Genomic DNA, 20319 nt, shown 5'->3' with positions numbered 1-20319 from the left:
GGCGCGTGTGTTTCACGCGCGCGCCGAGGCGAATCTTCGGGAGGCGCGTGCGGCTTCGTCCGGGCTCCGTTTGAGGCGTGGTTGGTGTCTACGGCTTCGTCTCGACGAGAGGAACACGATGATGGCCTTTGGTTGCGGATGGTGGTGGTGGCGAGCTCAACGGTCTGGTGTGTGGTGGCTCCGGCGAGGACTTCTGGTGAGCTCTCTCTCTCTCTTTCTCTCTTTCTTTCTCTCTCTCTCTCTCTCCCTCTCTCTCTCTTTCTCTTTAAAGAAGTTGGGGATGGTGGAGATGGTGGGAGTGGTGGGGATGGTGGAGATGGTGGGAGTGGTGGGGATGGTGGAGATGGTGGGAGTGGTGGGGATGGTGGAGATGGTGGGAGTGGTGGGGATGGTGGAGATGGTGGGAGTGGTGGGGATGGTGGAGATGGTGGGAGTGGTGGGGATGGTGGAGATGGTGGGAGTGGTGGGGATGGTGGAGATGGTGGGAGTGGTGGGGATGGTGGAGATGGTGGGAGTGGTGGGGATGGTGGAGATGGTGGGAGTGGTGGGGATGGTGGAGATGGTGGAGATAGTGGGGATAGTGGAGGTGGGTCATTACAAAAACCATGCTAAGAGAGAAAGAGTGAAGCCTTCGTAGTTAAGAGGAACAGTGTGTAGAGGTATAGGAGTCCAACTTTTGAGTGAACGGACTCACAAACCATTAATATATTTTGTTCTCTCATCAAAAACTGAATTTAAAACTATATGTATTGTTGTACTTTATTATATTGTTATTTTATTGATATGTATTTAAAAAGAGATTTTATGCAATAGTTAAATTTCTAAGTATACATGCTTCAGAAATACATAATATTTTATTTAATTAATAATCTACAAAAAATTATAGTAACCATATTTTTCAAAAGATAAAAAATTTAGAAATATATCATTGTTATTTATTAATTTTAAATATTACTGTTGGTTATTCTAACCTTATTATATATATTATTATATATATTAATTTAAAGATAAATTTGTCTATTCTATTAAAACGGAAGATTTTTCTAGCTCCGCTTGTATTTTGCAAGTATTTACAACCATGTGCCACTGCATTTACATTAAAACATAACTAATGTAGTTTACTAGCTTTTTTGCCTGCACATGTGGGCATAATTTCTTTATGAATACTTATAATTTTTTTTTTGTCAGCGAATACTTACTAATTTATGTTTTAGTAATTCAAAAAATTAGTATAGTAAGTGATTATTCATGTTCTCAAAAATTTTAAATCAAACACCAAATTATATATATGACAAATCTTTTCATCAAAATATATATGCTTATTATTGAGTTGAAATTTTAAAAACACTCACATATTAGATATATTTTAGAAGATATCTTTATACAAATGTTTTTCCTTGAGTGATATTTAATTATAAATTGTTTTATATCTAAATTTTTAACTTTTATAAGAAAAATATAATTTCCAGATAACATAAAAATATAAAAATATTTTTTAATATGTTTTATTTTTGAAATTTTTTATTATATTAATTTATAACCAATTATCTTATATAACATATACATCTAATATTATTAATATAAATTAGTTTCAGAAAATATATTTATACAAAAAATTTAAGATAATTAGAGTATATAAATATAAATATAAATATAAATGGTTTTACATCTTAATATTTTAAATTTTATTAGAAAATTTTATTTCCAGTATTTAACAAAAAAAAAAATATTATTTCCAGATAACAAGAAAATAAATAAGAATTATCTTATTTTTAAAATATGTTTTTATTTTTAATAATTTTATCATATTAATTTATAATTAGTTATCTAATATAAGATATAAATTTATTATTAATATATAAAATTTTATTAAGGGTATCATTGATTTTAACCAGTCTAACTTTTAACGTGAGAACCTCAAATGAAAAATTCACTTTGAAAATAATAGTATAGATAGATAGATAAATGTACCATTATTTTAAGGATAAAATTTTTAAATAAATCATTAAATTTATACTATTTTATGAATCTTTCAATTTCTTAATTTTTAACTTTATATATTTAGAAGAATTGTTTTTGGATACCAACATTAATATTTTTTATTCTAAAATATGTTTTTATCTTTAACCAGTTTTTATTATATTAATTTATAAAAAATTATATAATTAAATAAACAAATATATTCTTTTTAATATAAAGTGATATTATTAAACCAAATTCTTGAAATGACCAAAACCTACAAAATTTCAAAAAAAATTAAAAGCACAAGAATGTTAAAGCGAATCCAATTTTATATATTATATTAATCAAATTAAATAAAACTATTGATATATGAATAATTATATTGTGAAATACCTCCCATTATACAAAACAATAATATGTAATGTATAAGATAAAATAAGAACATAGCTGACAAAAAAAGATAATAATGTTTCTTGTCGATGGTTATGCCTTATATGCTAAAACAGGGAAAAATAAGCTATAGTCGATCTATATTTTTTATTTCAATATAGGGATTGCTATTTTCTATTAAATAGTATTTATTTATTATAAAATCATAATTTGTTATTTTCAAATGGTCTTTGAAATTTCAAAATTTCAAAATTATAACTAAAACAAATCATTTTGTAAAATAAAGTTTTTGTAAAAAATAGAATCACATTTTTCTTTACATAGTAGTATTTTAAATAAATTTTAATTTAAACAAAGTTATAATTATGTGAAACACTTGAAAAGAATTAAAAGTAAATAGAGTCTTTAAATTGTTTTATAAATACAAGGTACCTGTTGTAAGTAAAAAATAAATATTTGAAATATTCTCTTTTGGAGGCAGATATTCTGAAAATATATTAAAAAGATCATTGTTTTCCCAATAAAAAATATTTAGAAAAATTAAAAAAAATAAAATTTTCAACTTAAATAACAAATAAATGTTATTCTTGCAACTGAATAATAAGAATAAAAATAAAAATACCACGAAAAAGTAGCAAAAAAATATATATCAAATTTATTGTTACTGCTTATATACCTCTTTTTAGTATTTTAATACTAAAATAAATTTAATAATTTTTAAAAAAATATGCCATGGCATACTAAATTTATAAACAAATATAAATCAATTTTTTTATAAAAATAGATTTAATATTTTTGTATAATGTTAAATATAATTATTATATGTCTATATATATTACTAATTATAAAAGTTAACAAATACGAAAGAAAGATGTAGTAAACACAGAATAAATACATGAAATTATATTTTATTTTTTTAAACAAGTTTTCCATTTATTTTTTTGAGATAATTTTTATAATATTAATTTTTAATCAGTTAAATAATGAATTATATAATTATTTATTAAAGATATCAAATCTTTAATCACTCTAATTAAAATTCTTTACTAAAACTAATAACTTAGCCTAAAATTATGTAGAACATGATAAATACGCAAATTCACTTTTCAAATAATTGTATGGATAGATCATACAGAAAAATTGGTAATATAAATTTAAGTAACAAACATGATTTTCCTTTAAATTAAATCATAGTTAATGTGGCTATTATACAGAAAATCGACAATGGACATATTTAAACACGCTTTTTCTTATATATCTAAGGAAATTGCACAAATATCACATCCATACTTTCATAGTACCACTTTTCATGTTTACACTAACCACATTACCTTCATTTTTAATGAAGGGTAAAAGACATTTATACTAATAGGGTTAACTAATCTAGACTTATGATTTAGAATTGAGGGGTGGAGTATGATTTTTGGAATGTGAAATTTAAGATTATAATAAATATATAAATAAATACTTAAAAATATTTTCAAACATAATTTTCAATTTTCAAAAAGGAATTTTGAAAAAACAAAATTTCGAAAAATAATTCAATAAAAACAAAATTTATAAAAAAAGTTCAAATTTGAAAAAGTATAATTCGAAAACATTAATTTTTTTTAAAAAAAATTATTTATTTGAATAATTATTTATTAAATATATATAGAACAAGAATATAAGAGTCTTTTGTCAATTAATGAAACATGTATTTTTGAAAATGTCCCTTTATTGGTTGTAAAAATGAATAATGGTACCATGAAAGTGCTAAACATAAAATTCTCCCATATATCTAACACAAATCATTTTCCTTCATTTAATAAAAAAGTTGTACCTACGTTTATTTTATTAAGAAACTAAGTAGTAAATGAAAATACAATAGCTTGCAAAACAAAAGCTTGATACTTAAACCTATTGGTATTCATACTTATCTTCCAAAACTTATAGTTTGTATTTGAATCTATTATCGGTATTATTAATAGCAATTTTGGTGCCAATATTTCAAAACTTATCTTTCAAAAATTCTAGAGACAGTGTTAATAACGGGTTATTTTTATTTATTTATAAATTACATTTCAAATTTTAAAAGTGATGATTTTATGATATTTTAAAAAATTTGGTGTAGAATATTGGTGTAAAATGTTGTTGTTTATACTTGAGTGAATTGTATTATTAAATAAGTCTTGAACCACAGTTGATAAGTAAGAGTTACTTTTATGTGCTGTATAGAACATTATATTTATACTAATAGAATAATTTTAAAAGCATCAAATTTTATAGTTTGTAAATAAATAATAAACTTTTTAAGGCCATATCTACGTTAATAGGTTAATCTTGTAGATTGAACGCCATGAATTTTTGTTTAGATAGAAGAAACCATTTATGATGATGTATGTACTATATAAAGTATTACGGAGAACTAATTATTTTTGTACTAAAATTAAATTAAAATGTAACCTGTAATTATATTATTTTATATAATTATTTTTTATTTGAAAATTGAATTATATATAGAGTCTGACCCGCTCTGTACGTAGATTATTTTAGGTGTAATTAGATTTTTTGAAAGTTTTATTATCAACACAATTTCTTATATCAGTCTATTGATATTTGTGTACATAATTTTCGTTCAAAAATTATTATTAGCTAGCATGTGTTTTTTTTTTTTGACAACGAAAAGCTATTCTATTACTCAAACTTGAGGTGGTCAGGGTAACCAAACCGGAATAGAACAACTAACAAAATGAAGCTCTCTATGGAACGATCTTGCCGTCCTAGCTAAAAAGTCAAAAGTCCGATTTTGCTCTCGTGGGATATGAGTAATCTTGAAGTCCGGAAAGCATATTTGCAGAGTCTCTATCCTCTCTAATTCTGTCGCAAAACATGGCCAAGCTCGTGGCTCCTTAATCGTGTGTATATGTGTTATGAAAATAGATTAGTTTCTACTGTATATCTAACAAACCAAATGCTTGTGTATTTATTTGATTTTTAAATGGTACCAAGAATTTAAGAAATTTTATAATAGCACACATGTTTTTAATATCATTTATAATATTTTTGTACACAAATTTTTGTTTGAAAATTTGGTATTTCCTAAAATTTATATGTTATGAAATTGTTTTAATCTATACTCTATATTGTAAAGAATTTGTGTTTATATATTTCATATGTATGCTTTGGATTTACATAGACGAATTAGAATAAAGCTTCGAGCTAAGAATTAGCTCGTGTTTGTTCTAATTTCTCTTGTAAGAAGTTAATGTATTAAATGACTTGTGTAATTGCATATATGTTAAAGTAAGTTTGAGATCAGAAGAACACATTCACTAATACTTCTAACGCAAGAAACATTTTCGGAGTCGTTCGTTATTGAAATCTCTTATAAGAATGACGCCTTGTCCCACTTTTGGTTGATGTTTAGGATCAATTTTCCAAACGCTTGGAATCAGTTTGATATATACGATGGATCAACTTTCACTTGCTTGCAATCTACCAAATTGAAATCCATAATATTACCCACATATCATTGATCGTTCTCCTCCTTTGTTGCAGAATGTTTTGACTTAGGCGTGTTAGGCTTTTGTTCACTACCATGAACTTTCCTATCTACCTTTACTCTCAAATCCACTCTAACAAGTGGCAACCTCTTGTTAATTATATCGTTTAGGAAATTAGAAATGTAATCTAATAAAGCATTCTAGTGAATGACAAAATATCTATTGCACTGAGTAGTGAATGTGTTGTTTCCTTTATTCCAAATCCACCTCCTGGAACTTTCTTTGGCAAACTATATCATGTCCATGAAGCTCTGGCTCTACCTTTCCTTGTATGTTTTTTCAGCGGAAAATCATTCCAGAGAGCAAGTCCATTGATTTAAGCGAAAGAGCTGCAATAAGAAATCAAATTATTCGCAGATGTGTTCCTCTCGTTATAGTTAGCTTGAGACATCGTGAACTCAAACACCGAAGATAATTTTGATTTAAGAACTCGCTGACGTTTATTATGACACAAGTAAGCCATACGAATACGATAGAATGATATTTTCTTCGTTCTGAATAGGTTCTTCCTATTTATAGGGCATTGAATAATATTTCTTCATCAAAATTAGTTAATCAAAACGGGATTGGTTATAGTCTTAACACGAATATTCTTTCAAAAAATCATCTGCAAAGGTTTACTTTTTCAGCAAACAATATTTAAAATTTAAAATAAGGATATTAAATTGTTTTAAAGTTTGAATATATCTTAAATGTGGTTCGGTAACGTCTAATAACAAAATAGGAACATAGTTACATGGTAAGTTTATGCAAGAAAATGAATATCATTTTTTCTATATTGTGGTTTTTAATAGATCCAACAAACATATTTTTAATTTTATTTTCGCATTAATTTAGTCAAGTAATATTTTTAATTTTATTTTCGCATTAATTTAGGTAGGCAAATTAAATATGTTGTATAATGAATATGTATATGAATTGCTAGAGTTGTGAATAGGTCCAAACTTGAATGATAAATTTTTTAAGCAGATAAAAAGTATGACTCTGTTTTAATTGAGTAGATTTTAAAACTTAGCTTTCAAAATACCCTAAACTCTAAAAAATATTTTAATAACAATTTGAATATATTGTTTATATTAATTAATAGCAGTTTTTGGTTCCAATATTTCAGATTATGTTACAAACCAATAATCAATCTAGATACATAAATGAAAAAAATACCGAATCTTGTACCAAAATATTTTTTTATTACCAAAACAATCTCAAAGCCAATACTCTATAGCATAGATAGTTGCCTAAAGAAATATAACCCACAAAAAAATAACTCATAAAATATGCAATCCCTATATAGACTCAAAATAATAACTAAATATCTCAAAAGTAAAGCGAAATATAAATGTATTTATTGTGGATTTTGTTATTTTCACCTAACAACTTATCGAATATCCACACAAATAATTTAAAATTCACTCAACTTTTCTTTTGTGGTCACCTAATTTGTTAAAGTATCCGATATTTTATCCAAAAATCCAAAATATGATTTTACCCAATTTTTATGAAATATCCCAAAACGAGAAGCAAACCATAACCAAAATGAATTCAAATTATTTAAAAATCATATCAGTGTTATCCAAACAAAACCAGTATAACCAAACCAAAATGAATATTCATAAATAACCGAACGGTCTATATATCTCTTGAACCAAAAAAGAGAAACCATAATTAAACCGGAACCAAACCTAAAAAGCCAAGGGGGCTTACACTTAACAAGAGAGCCACTCTACCAAATTCGCTTCCGGATGATTCTAACATTAGCTATTTCACCAGGTTTATAGAAACAAGTTTGAAAGAACAAGGTCAGAAACAAACTGGAACATAACCAAAATTACCAAACTTCAAACACAAAGATTTTAGTGAACTAACAAACAAATCAATATATTTATTAACTAAAATAATCTCGCGCTTTAAAAGCGCATATCAAAATTTAGTAACATTTTAAAATATGAACTAAACAAATTATGTCTAAAGATTGAAGTTTTAAGAAATTTTTTTTTTTAAAAAAATTAAAATTTAGAGCACACATAGTTATTTAAAAAAACAATTATTATATACAACTAATGGTTATTCTATTGTGGACCTGGTACTTAGAATTATTAAGTACAAGATATGAGCTCGTTGCGTTGCAACGGGTTTTGTTTGATGTTTTAATTTAATAAAAATCATAAAAGAATAAATCATTTTATTATAGTTTTATGATTTTTTTTTTGCATATGTTTTTTGAGATTTATTTTATAATTAAAACTCATTTTAACATATAAGTTCAAGTTAATATTTGTATTTTATAATCATGGTGTATAGATGAATTGTTATAAACTTTATACATAGGATTAGAGAAAATAATATACCTAAACGTTTAAACCGAACACAACCTCAAATAAAAAATTGAATGAAAAGTAAAAAAGAAATGAAAGTCAAATACACCAATTGAGTAAATGATAACATTATATATATTTTATGTACTAATTTAATGTTTTATTAAATAAGTCTTTAAAGTTTTATTTTGTTAGGATTTTTTAAAAAAGGAAAACATTCTATTTTATAAATCTCCTTTTATTTACAATAAAAAAATAAAAAAAATAATATTAAATACTCTTTTACAGTTTTGTTTAAGATTTTAGAATAGAAAAGTTACTGTCATATAACCTATTATGATTATCAACTCTTTAGAATTTTATAAAAAAAAATAAATTTCTATCAAATAATTATTTTTAGTTATTAATATATAATTTTAAAATTCGTATTAATAATAAATTTTTTTTTTGTTAATTAAAGAATTTTTAGTATCATGTTTATCATCAAATATTTCTCTTAAAAATATTATCAAATAAATTTTTACAATTCTCTTTTGGTTATGACTTAAAAATATGATATAAATTTCTTTTGTTTAGTATTTTTTTTTTATAATAAACAAAAAAACTATCAAATATTCTTTTACAGTTTTTAGGATATTAGAAAAGAAAATTAATATTATATAATCTTTTACAATTATATTTTGTTTAGGATTTAGAAAAATAATTTTTTATTAAATAAATTTTTCCATTTAATATAATTTTTTTTAAAAGTTTCCAATTTCGAAATTCATTTTTTTCAATATTATTAATTTTTTACAAAATTTCTTGTTAATTAAATAATTTTAATATGATGTTTATCATTTTTTCAAGTAAAATTACAATTAAATAAAATTTTACAATTCTCTCATAGTCATGTTTATCATTTTTTATCATTTACAATCTAATTTTTTTAGTTGATACATGTCATGATCATATTAGGTGAAATATTTGAAGTTAATTTTGGTTTATATTTTTTTTAATACAAAATTATTAAAAAGTAATGTTAGTCAATTATAAGAAAAATAAGATTAATTTTATATTTTTATTTTATTTACGCTTTTAAAAGGGAAACAAATTATTTGATAATTATTTTTTTCTTTTATATTTTTATACAGCTATTTTAGTTTTAATAGAAAAAATTCTGTTAAATTATTTATATATTTTGTCTAATACAGAGAAATACATGTCACAATATTATCAAATAATCTCTTGCAATTATTTTTTGTTTAGAATTAAAAAAAGAAAATTACTATAAAATAATATTTGTAATTACTTTTTAATAAAATTCGTTTTTATTAATATCTTAGTATATATATTTTAAATTATGAAATAGATTAACATATGTCATAATCTTAAATATATAATTGTCATGTGTCGCGATCATGTTAATTAGTAAATTTGAAGAACTAAATTTTATATAATAAAAAGGACAAATCTCCAAAATAGCACATTTCTAAGTTTATATCACAAAAATAGCACTTAAAAACTAAAATGACCAAAATAGCACTTTTCTAAGTTTATCCTTTGAAAATTTTAATTTTTTTTTTTTCAAAATTTAAAATCTTATCCCCAAAACCTCATTTCTCAACTCTAAACCCTAAACCCTAAACTCTAAACCCTAAACCCTAAATCCTAAACCCCACCCTTTAACTTCAAACCATAAGTTTGTGACTTTTGATAAAACATTAAGTGGTATTTTTGTGACTTTTGACCTTGAGTGCTAGTTTTGGAACATAAACCTTGATTTACTGCTATTTTTGTCTTTTTCTCTAATAAAAAAGTTCTAGCTAGTTTCATATATGTTGTCTTAGTGCTAAAATTTATTAACATGACATTTTAAAAAGATTTTTTAAAAATAAATGTGAACCAGAAGAATCTCTCTATAAAAAAAACAATCACGTATATATATATAAAAGTTAATAAATTATCAAAATCCCAAAACTATTAATTTAGAAAGGGATCATATTTTATATATTTAGAGTTGCAGATCTACAAGAGTTTTCCAAAGCAACCCCTCGAAACAAATTTCTTCGATGTAGTGAACCTTTTCTTTAATTTATTTTTGTAGACACCCAACCCTAATTCGTTTCTTCCCCACAACTCTCATCTTCTCGCGGCCCCAACCCTAGGCTTTCCAATTCCTCAGCTCTTCGATATTTTGGTAAGCTAATCTCTCCCATCTTCGCGTTTAGCCAAATACCCCCAATAGTTTTTGATTTACCGATTCAAAAAGTCGCAGACGGCATAGTTTTGCGAATTGAGGGATAGTCTTTGTGTTTATGAATTGCTGTTTGAGTTTTGAGGATCTGAATCTTACAATTGTTCTCTTACCCTTTTGTATTTTGTTTTCAATTCAAAGACAAAAAATTGCTTCTCTCTTTATCCCTTTAGTGAATGAGCAACACTGTAATAAAAAAATGAATTTGTGAATGATCATCATCTCATGTAATTAGCATGAGAGTATAGCTAAAACGCTGTATTTATTAACATTACCTTTTGCCGTCATTTTACTAAAAAATGTATCAAGACAACACAATTTGCTTGTTGTGTGTATTCTCATGTAAATTTTTTCCGTTGTTTCGTCAGGATATTTTTTTGTGGGTATGGGAAAAGGTAAGCTTATACTGATCTGTCAATCTGGTGGCAAGTTTGTGACGGACGATGATGGGACAATGACTTATACTGGAGGAGAGGCAGAAGCTATAGATATTAATCATGAAACTTCTTTTCATGACTTTAAGCTCAAACTGGCCAAACTATGGAACTTGGACTTTGATTCTTTGTCCCTCAAGTATTTTCTCCCCGGAAACAGAAGAACCCTTATCACCATGAGACAAGAGAAAGACATGAAGAGGATGTATAATTTTCATCTGAGCTCCGTCAGTGCTGAAGTTTTTGTAACAGGACAAGAAGGCTTCCACTCTCAAGCACCTGCTAACTGGTATGTTCTCTTGTCTTATATGAACCATGTTCTCTTCAGTGGTTGCATAATCCATTTGATGAATTTAATTGCAGGTCTGATAATATAGCAGTGAGAACAGACGCTACACTTATAGCATATGGGAATGTAGCTAATGTACCCATTGAAGTTGCCACAGAAGACAACAGCCTCGTTGATGTTAGTTTGACATCTAGAAAGGTCACCCCCAGGTTTACTTCTGAATCCAGTGGCCTTGTTGAGATTCCTGTAACCGTATCCACTGGTCCAGTGGTACCAGCCAATTCAACTTCGAAGAAACCCAAGCGGAAAGGGAAGACGAGTCTTGCTTCCAGTAACTCTAAACTGACTCCCAGAAGTTCCAAACAAACAGTGATGGGTTCAAAAAGCTCCTCTCCGATGTCCCCTGCGAGTGTTAGTAAACGAAGACGTGTGATGGAAGAACCCAGCATGTTGCTCCAGGATGAAAACGCCGGCGAGACAAGGAGAAGATCCTTAAGAAACAGGGGAGAAATTCGAAAGCCTGTAATAGAAACTGATGAGGATGAATATCTCTTAAGTGACGAAGATGATGCTCACGATAATCTTGATGTAGATGATGACAACGACTACGTCCAGGATATTGATGCCTATTACCCTGAAACCGAGGATGTTGACTCTGAACCCCAGATGATGAATTATTCCATCTCCGGTGTTAAGGATGGTTCCGTAGAGAGCTTGGTAGCCTCATGGAAACTTTGCATTACCGGCGTGGGTCAGGGATTCGAGAGTGTCGTTGAGTTTCGTGACGCGTTGCAGAAGTACGCCGTTGCTTGTCGTTTTGGGTACAGGTTAAGGAAGAATGAATCAAACCGAGCGTGTGGGGTTTGTTTGGTCGGAGGTTGTCCTTGGAAGATTTATGCATCATGGGTACCATCAGAAAGCATGTTTAGGATAAAGAAGTTTAACAGAAGGCATACATGTGGGGGAGAATCTTGGAAATCTGCTCATCCAAAAAAGAACTGGGTGGTGAGTATCATCAAGGAGAGGTTGCAGGAGAATCCAAATCAGAAGACTAAGAACATCGCCGATTCCATCTTTCAAGATTTTGGTATTGAGCTGAGTTATTGCACCATTAGACGAGGCATTGATGAAGCCAAAGGAGGGCTTCACACATCATTCAAAAACGCGTATAAGCATTTGCCTCTTTTTGTGAATAAGGTTGTTGAGACAAACCCTGGAAGTATAGTTGATCTTGTGGTTGGTGAGGACAAGAGATTTCAGCGGCTTTTTCTGTCTTTCCGCTCTTGTATAAATGGGTTTCTAACTGGTTGCAGGCCGCTTCTTTTCCTTGATGCCATTCCCTTTAAGTCGAGGTATCATGAGATTTTGTTAACAGCTTCTGCCTTGGATGGAGATGATGGTGTGCTTCCAGTGGCATTAGCCCTTGTGGATGTGGAAACTGACGAAACTTGGCGTTGGTTTCTTGAACAAGTAAAGGTAGCTGTGCCAAGTTTACGACCCCTTACATTTGTCTCTGACCGTGAGAAAGGCCTAGTGAGTTCCGTGCTGGAGATTTTCGAGAACGCACATCATGGTTATTCCATTCATTACTTGATGGAGGACTTTATGAGAAGCCTGAGAGGTCCGTTTCTTGGAGACGGGAAGCCATCCTTATCGTACTATCTACTGGCTGCAGCACGTGCTGATCGACTTGATGGGTTTAAGGTATACACTGAGCAGATAAAACGAGTGTCTCCGAAAGCTTATGATTGGGTAATGGAGATTGAAGGAAAGCACTGGGCCAATGCGTTGTTTGAAGGTGAACCATACAGCCACATAACCTCAGATGTGGGAGAGATCTACTCGAAATGGATTGAAGAAATTCAGGAGACATCAATCGTCCTGAAGCTTGTGGTGTTTGTGAGTAGAATCGTGGAGTTGGTAAACAGTAGCCAGGAGAAGTCAAGAGAGTGGTTCAGCCACCTTGTGCCATCTAAGGAGGAAAGTCTAGTGGAAGAATGCAAGAAAGCAAGCACGCTTAAAGTTTTCTTTTGCTCCGACACGCTTTTCGAGGTTCACGATGGGTCTGTTCAGCTCGTGGACATGAGTAACCAAACATGCAGCTGCTTCGGGTGGAAGCCCACTGGTCTTCCTTGCCAGCATGCGATTGCTGTCCTAAACACCAAAGGCAGAAATGTTTATGAGTACTGTTCAAGTTTCTTTACAGTTGAAAGTTTCCGTTCAACGTATTCAGAAGCTCTGGGGCCAGTCGCGATCGAATTACCTTCAGTGGAGAATGAAGGGAGCAGCAAGGAAGAGGAAGAACAAGTACTTCCGCCTCTGTTTTCGCGTGTTCAGGGAGTGGACAAAAGAATCAAGGACAGGAAAAGAGGACGATCCGTGTGCTGTACAAAGTGTGGAGGAGTAGGACATAACAAGGCTACTTGCAAGGATGATTGATCATTCTTGTGTTTGGCCTGCTTCTGGTCATTACATTTGTACAGAGGTTTGCATCTTTCTTCATAGATTTTGTTTGGAACCACAAGAAGATCCGGTAAGGATTTCTCTCTCCCTTTTCTTGCTCTCAACTTTATTTAGTGTATAAAGTAATAAACTCAGGAAAGTGTTATGCTTTGTGGTTATTTGTTGCTTTGGATACACTAATATACCTTTTTATAGTCTTTCTAACAGTTATTTGACTACAGCTACATTTTCTTTCTTCCCTTTGTATCATTGCTGATGTCAAACCTTAATTATAATCCATAGCTAGCATCTGTTATTTATAAATTAAACATATCACACACACAAGTAAAGAGAAGGCAAAATAACTTAGGAATTTCTAAATTATCACACACAAGTAAAGAGAAGGCAAAATAACTTAGGAATTTCTAAAATATTATTTTAAAAAGATTTTCTGATCTTTAAATTTAAAGTTTGGAGACATTCCAAACTCACAACCTCAAATTTAATTTAAATGAATATATATATTGTGTTTTTTAAAGTAAACTACAGATTATACTTTTTTGTGCGACTACAGACTATATGAAAACTTCGCGAACCAAATTAGGAATTCTATGTCTATCTGGACAACATAAATGGTTGATTTGAATATTTCCCGTATAAAATTGTCCGCCCATGTATTTTGAGTTCGGAACACATGTGCAATTTCACATGTTTCGAATTTTTTCTTTTACTTCGTTGAAACTTTTTTAAATATATTGCAAAAGTATATTATTATTTTTAGTTTAGAAATCAGCTTCACCATTTCAGTGCAATATGTTGCAAATGTCACACATATAGTTGCGGGAAAGTTATCATGCATTATGTAGCTCATATAGGATTTGAATTCTGGATGTAGAGGTGACATGCAACTCCTTGTATATTTTACTCTTGATAGAGCAACAAAATTTTGTAATGTACTATACCATCATTGTCCGAAAAAATCTATGATTTTCTGTGAAGCATAACACCATCTCTTTTTTGGATTGTCGATATAGGTGTCTCGATGTTCCCAATGCATTTGGTTCTGACCCCACATCAGTTTGCAGAATGTGTACTTCATTCTATAGCAACTATTATGTTTTCGCTAATACAAGTGCATCCCAAAGATTTTAGTCGATATTAATAAATAACTTATCATTCATATCTTTAATATCTATTTATTTATCTACCTATCTATATATCTTTATATATAAAGTTGAGTTTACTCTCTCCTTAGAGAGACACCTCAGCATACAGATCACAAATTCAAAAATTCATGTGTTGACACGTGTTCTTTTTATTGAACGCTCAGTTTCATTAATCGAAGTGTGCATAAGATGTGGGCCTGCGTTTTGTATGTGGGCTGTATGTCTTGCTGGACAGCCAGAAACTCTAAGCCTCTCAACCATCAGATTTTAGGGTTCATCCCACTTTTTGTTTTCCGCCATTGAAGAGATTGAATCGCCGACTAACAACTATAGTTCTCCCGACCATCAATGAAGATCGAGTGTTTCATGGGCTACGATTGATTCAATACAAGAGCAGATAGAATCCGTTGTCACTGTTTTGTTGATTCGAGTGCTTCAACCCGGGAAGGAATTCTGGTGCCGTTACGGTACTCGACTCGATTCATGCATTGTCAACATTAGCATTAATTTCCCACTCATCAATGAATACTCTCATTCAATGAATCCCCTCATTAGTTCAATTGTGTGAAGCTGGTACTATAAATATTTGCGTTTTCTTTCTGAAAAATATCAGATCATTCCTTTTAATCACTTTGGTTTTGATTCTCTCAGTAACTAGAATGTCAAACTCCAGTCTACTACTCAGTGATTTGAAGGCCGGCGGCGTTGACGTTCGTCTCCTGAGATTATGGAGGCTCACGGATGTAAAGAAAGCCGGCGAGAGAAAACACATTATCAGCTTCGAGTTTTTTGTAGAGTTTATACTTTCCGATTTCATAGGAAAGCCCTCTACTTTGGTTTCTCTCACTTTCACTTCATCAGTCTGAAACTCTTGAAGACATACCTAAATGAAAGCAAGACAAATCAGGTCTGAAATCTTTCTTCCTCCTCTCTTTCATAGTTCTATTTCTTGAAACTATAATATCTTTGCTACTGAGCTGGGAAGCTGTGTGCTATTTTTAAAAGAATCATTTTGAATAAAGCCTAAACCTTTGCTTTTACTATCGAATTACTTGATGTTGTGTGCTATTTTTAAAAGAATGTTGTTGTTGTTATTGCAGTTATTTTGTCGAATACAAAGAAGAAAAGAAGGGAGGGGGCACAAGACGACTATTGTTAATGGCATCAGAGAGACTGTCAAAGAATATAACTCTGTCCATGTTTTCTCTTTTAAAAACATGAAAAATATCAAATTCAAGGAGTTCATACAACAGTTTAGACACCATGGAAGGTGAGTTTCTTTGTTTTTTTTTTTGTAATTATGAATAGCTGGGTGTTGCTTGATTGTAAGTGAGATTAATATATGTCACATTCAGTCTTGATTTGAATTTTGGTTATGGTTCTTCCTCAGCTAGAATAAAGTGATGCAGTTTGCTCTCTGCAGTTTTACTTCTGATGAAGTACATCATGCCATCTTCAAAGCCTCCAAAGTTGTGTACTCTGCTTCTTACAATGTTTGTTTTATATTACTTGGTCTTTTCTCCCCAGTTGCGTTTTTACATATGTTTTGACATTTTATTTCAGCTACTTCATGGTAATGATGAACTGCTTATTACAGATATGCCAAAGGAAGAGGTTGAAAGGTATCATCTCTCTCTCGAAGACCTCTTTTTCTCATCTTGCTTTGGTGAAGACAGCAGTGAAAGGCTTAAACTGTATCCATCTCTCTCCTGCCTTTCATGTATCACTGTTGTAACTGTTTCTAAATGCTTCTTCTGGTTATCATTGCAGCTTATTTGACGCTTACAAAGATTCTGACTTTACAAGGACTGGCAGTATAAACGGTTTGTGACTAAAATTATTGCCAGCTTGATAAACATACAAGCTTGATTGCGTTAATCTTCATTACTGATCAACACTGTTTCGGTACTATTGACTGATCAGGTTGAACTGAAGGGAGGTCTTCTAGAGCGGTTCACACATGAGATGGAACAGTTTCTAAGGAAGCAAGGTATGCATGTTCGGCTCAACAAAAGGTGCATCTTGCCACTTTTAGTCTCCCTCCTTCACAAAGTTAATTTCTTTTCTTGATTCATTATGTAGGTACAACCTGATATTGATCATGTTATAGCCACATGTATCCCAACCAAAAATACGTTTGCGACCACAGTTAGCAATATTGATCAAGACCTTGTTCAAGAAAAATGTGTACCAAGAGCAAGGTGATATAATTTATATATATATTTAAAGTAATGTTATTAAGAACATATGATTTTTAAGTGAAAACATAGGTCTGAGATGAATTATGAAACATGATTAACAGGAAAGTTGGAAACGGAGATAGTTCCTGATAAGGCATGCAATGACACCTTGATATTAGACAGTTCGGAGGAATCGAAGATGGGTTTGGATGTGAGAATGTGTAATGGTAATGGGCTTCAAGGGGTTCCAGTTGGATTGACAGGTAGTATGATTTATGCTCCTACAATCAAGAAGGATTATGTTGGGAGGAGTAAGTATGAGAAACAATGGGAAGTTAGGGAACTTCAAATCTTTTACATATTTATTTATGTTGCTGTACTTCCTTAAAATTTGCACCGTCTCAGGCATTTTAAAGTGAAAGAATTATAAATCCTGCTACAGCATCCTTATCCTTTCCCTAACTAGCATCATAACTATATATTAAGAAAATAAGCAAAATATGGTTTCATAGCATCTGCATATTAACGAAATTAACATGCTACTCAAAATTAAAACTTTATGAGAACTAAACACACAAAACATCATGCTTCGTCAACTGTTATTACTTTATAGTTATGAAGAAAAACTTTTGCTTAAAATATGCAGAAAAAGGTTTATGTGTCTTATTCTACTTATTCTAATTGTAAATTTAAAAATCTATGTGCCTTATTGGTATAATTAAACTAAAATAAACATTGAGAGAAAGTAAGTAATTATATATTTAAAATTTTATTATAATTAGACAAGTTGTGTTACAAAAAAATTAAAAAAATTAGACAAGTTTATAATTATAAAATGAAGAATAAAATACATAGATAATATTGCTGTAAAATAATTATGAACCTTAATTTTATTTTAAGTACTAAAATTTTAAAATAAAATAAAATGAGCCTTAATAGTACTAAAATAAAATTTAAAATAAATTTGTACTATTAATTTTACCGCAAGGTATCATTTATTCAGAGGGATTGTGGGCTTTAGTCGTTATGGACTGTGAAAATTTTGGTCCGAATCGCTTTCACTATCCTTTCGCCACCGACTCATCTAACGACGAAGACGACGACAACGTTTGTCTGACTCCGCGAGTGAAACATTACGTGGAGGAGGTAAGATTCGGTGAAACCAAACCCTCCTCTTCCTCCTTCAAGGCGGCGAGGAAAGCTAGATGTAAGGCAGAAAAAGGTTGACGTGTCGGTGTCAGTGAATCCCAAAAAGTACAGAGGCGTGAGGCAGAGATGGTGGGGGTGCGAAGCTGCCGTTGCTTAGGATCGAGCCGCGATTCGTCATAAGGGTCACAACACGCAAACGAATTTCTGACTCCTCCTCCTCCTCCTTCGCCAGGGGAAACACCCGTTATCGATCTATAAACGGTTTCCAGCTGCGATTCGGGGAACCAGAGCCTCTGTTCTCCGACGTCGGAAACAGAGTATTGGACAGACCTGGAGAGGGAACCAATCGATATGGCGGTGGAGGTAAAGCCCACCGTAGGAGCTCATGTGGGTGGATATGCTCATGTTGACGTGAATGTAAGTTTGTTTTCCAGATTTTGATATTTCTATATTCAAATTATTCCCACGAAAGTACGAAACGCTCCGTGTTTATTCATACTGATAATTTTTATATTTCTGTCTTATTTGCAAGTTGCATGAGATTTAGGGACCTAGCTCTAATTAGTAAAGCTACTCCATGTGCTGTTGATCGGTTGGTTGAACATGTGATAGCTTACTCGCTTTGTATATCTTGAAAAATATATGATCTCAAATTTTTTTTTTTTTTCGAGTTCAGCAAGGTTTTATTTAATTGTTAAGTCATGTTCAGAGTAGGCTATGGATGGATCATGGTGCTTTTATATAGGTAGGTACAAAGCATGGGGCTCACTCCTGGGAATGCAGCTAGCAGAAAGGGATATCACTGTAGCATGTGTTGACTACAGGTAACTAATAAAGCACATGATTTATACTATATGTGTAAAGGCATGGAAAAATTACTCATGCTGTTATCTTAGTAGCCTATGAAACGTGTTGTAAACCTTTTCTGCTGATGGTTACAAAAGATCAACAAAGCAAACCGTGGTCACTTTACTCCCCATGAGTTGAAAGAAAGACAAGTTAGATTTTACTCCCCATGAGTTGAAAGAAAGACAAGTTAGATTCTATGGAACTGTTACATCTGCCTTTTTCTGTTCAGAGAGAACCAATGAATTTAGATTCTTTTTTTTCCTTACAGGCTACGGAATGTAAGACCGGCAATCCAGAAAATTCTCACAGATTCTGCAATGAGACATGTAAAGAAACAAACTTGGCTTCTCTAGATGCTTTCTCATTTCAGAAATCAGTGTTTGGTTCAGACTTTCTCGAGCATGTTGATGATGTCTCACCAAAATCCAACACATCTCTTTGAGCAGGTTTTGTCTGATCTGTGACTGAGACTTACCAGAAAGCTCTCACGGAGCAATGTAACCTTAACATGTTGAAGATGTTGAATGAGGCTGAGAGATTGGTGGTTCTGGTGTTTACTTCTCAGATTGTTTTAAAAGATGCGCTTGGATCACACCCAAGTCTGGTAAAAAAAATTGAGTTTGGAATTTAGGTGGTAACTGATGACCATTAAAATAGGAATATGAATGAGTAGAAAAAGAATGAATAAGAACAAAATAAAATGAATGAAAATGAATATTTATTGCTTTTGTTCCATATCAATTTTGATAAGGAATGTTTCTGTTCTATAATTTTTTAAAATTCAAAGAATCAAACGCAGCGAAAATTCCCTATAAATGGTGTAATTTTTAAAGAATGAGTAGGCATTGACTATTCCCCTTAATTCTCTATGTCACCATTTAGACCCTTAGTGTTTGAACGTGGACTCAAATCTTGGGCGTGCTTTGTGAACAGACAAAGGTTTTATGGAACAAGGATCTTATATATGGGTACTGGATAGATCAGCAATCTTTTCATATGCTATCATTAACCCCTAAAAATTTAGTTCAGGTCATATTTCTTTATATTTGCATCAAATAATTTGCTCTTGTTTCCATCTGTTTACATTTAACAAAGTTTAAATCAAAACTTATATAAGTAAAAAAAAAACAAATATTCAGATCATGGGCATGATTAGCTAGGTTGTAAGTGCAGAAATTTTGTTGAAAGAATTTTATAATTAAAATTTTATAATTGTCTAACTACTTATATTTTTATAATAGATTATAATATTTATTTATCAAAATAAACATACAAAATATATAATCAAAACTAAAACTTAAACAAAAAAACCCGGACGTAGCCTAGGCCGACTCTAGTTTAATATTATAAAGTAATTTTTTTTAG

General features: G+C 30.8%; 1 protein-coding gene and 1 long non-coding RNA gene across 3 annotated transcripts; both read left to right on the top strand.

Annotated features, from left to right (window-relative positions):
- Positions 1-10230: 10230 nt before the first annotated feature.
- On the top strand, positions 10231-13866 carry LOC106312197. 2 transcript variants are annotated; one of them, XM_013749614.1, is made up of 3 exons: positions 10231-10388; positions 10814-11168; positions 11243-13866. In XM_013749614.1, exons 2-3 carry the CDS (start codon positions 10831-10833, stop codon positions 13605-13607), a joined length of 2703 nt encoding a protein of 900 aa, XP_013605068.1. In that variant the 5' UTR covers positions 10231-10388; positions 10814-10830; the 3' UTR covers positions 13608-13866. The 2 variants fall into 2 exon arrangements, with proteins under 2 accessions (XP_013605068.1, XP_013605069.1); XM_013749615.1 differs by having other exon boundaries at positions 10235-10387; positions 10801-11168.
- A 4106-nt stretch (positions 13867-17972) lies between these two features.
- LOC106310742 lies at positions 17973-19640 on the top strand. Its single transcript, XR_001263862.1, has 4 exons — positions 17973-18522; positions 18851-18929; positions 19223-19280; positions 19401-19640. It is a non-coding gene; the product is annotated as an uncharacterized LOC106310742 (long non-coding RNA).
- Positions 19641-20319: the final 679 nt, after the last annotated feature.

This window comes from Brassica oleracea, chromosome C8 (genome assembly GCF_000695525.1).
Source record: "Brassica oleracea var. oleracea cultivar TO1000 chromosome C8, BOL, whole genome shotgun sequence".
Classification (NCBI taxonomy): domain Eukaryota; kingdom Viridiplantae; phylum Streptophyta; class Magnoliopsida; order Brassicales; family Brassicaceae; genus Brassica; species Brassica oleracea.
This window is presented reverse-complemented; position numbering and strand designations above follow the sequence as displayed.

Coding starts and splice junctions, on each gene's coding strand:
- LOC106312197 (XM_013749614.1), top strand. CDS start 10,831: ATGGGAAAAGGTAAGCTTATACTGATCTGTCAATCTGGTGGCAAGTTT. Junction 11,169..11,242: donor TCTCAAGCACCTGCTAACTG/GTATGTTCTCTT, acceptor ATTTAATTGCAG/GTCTGATAATATAGCAGTGA.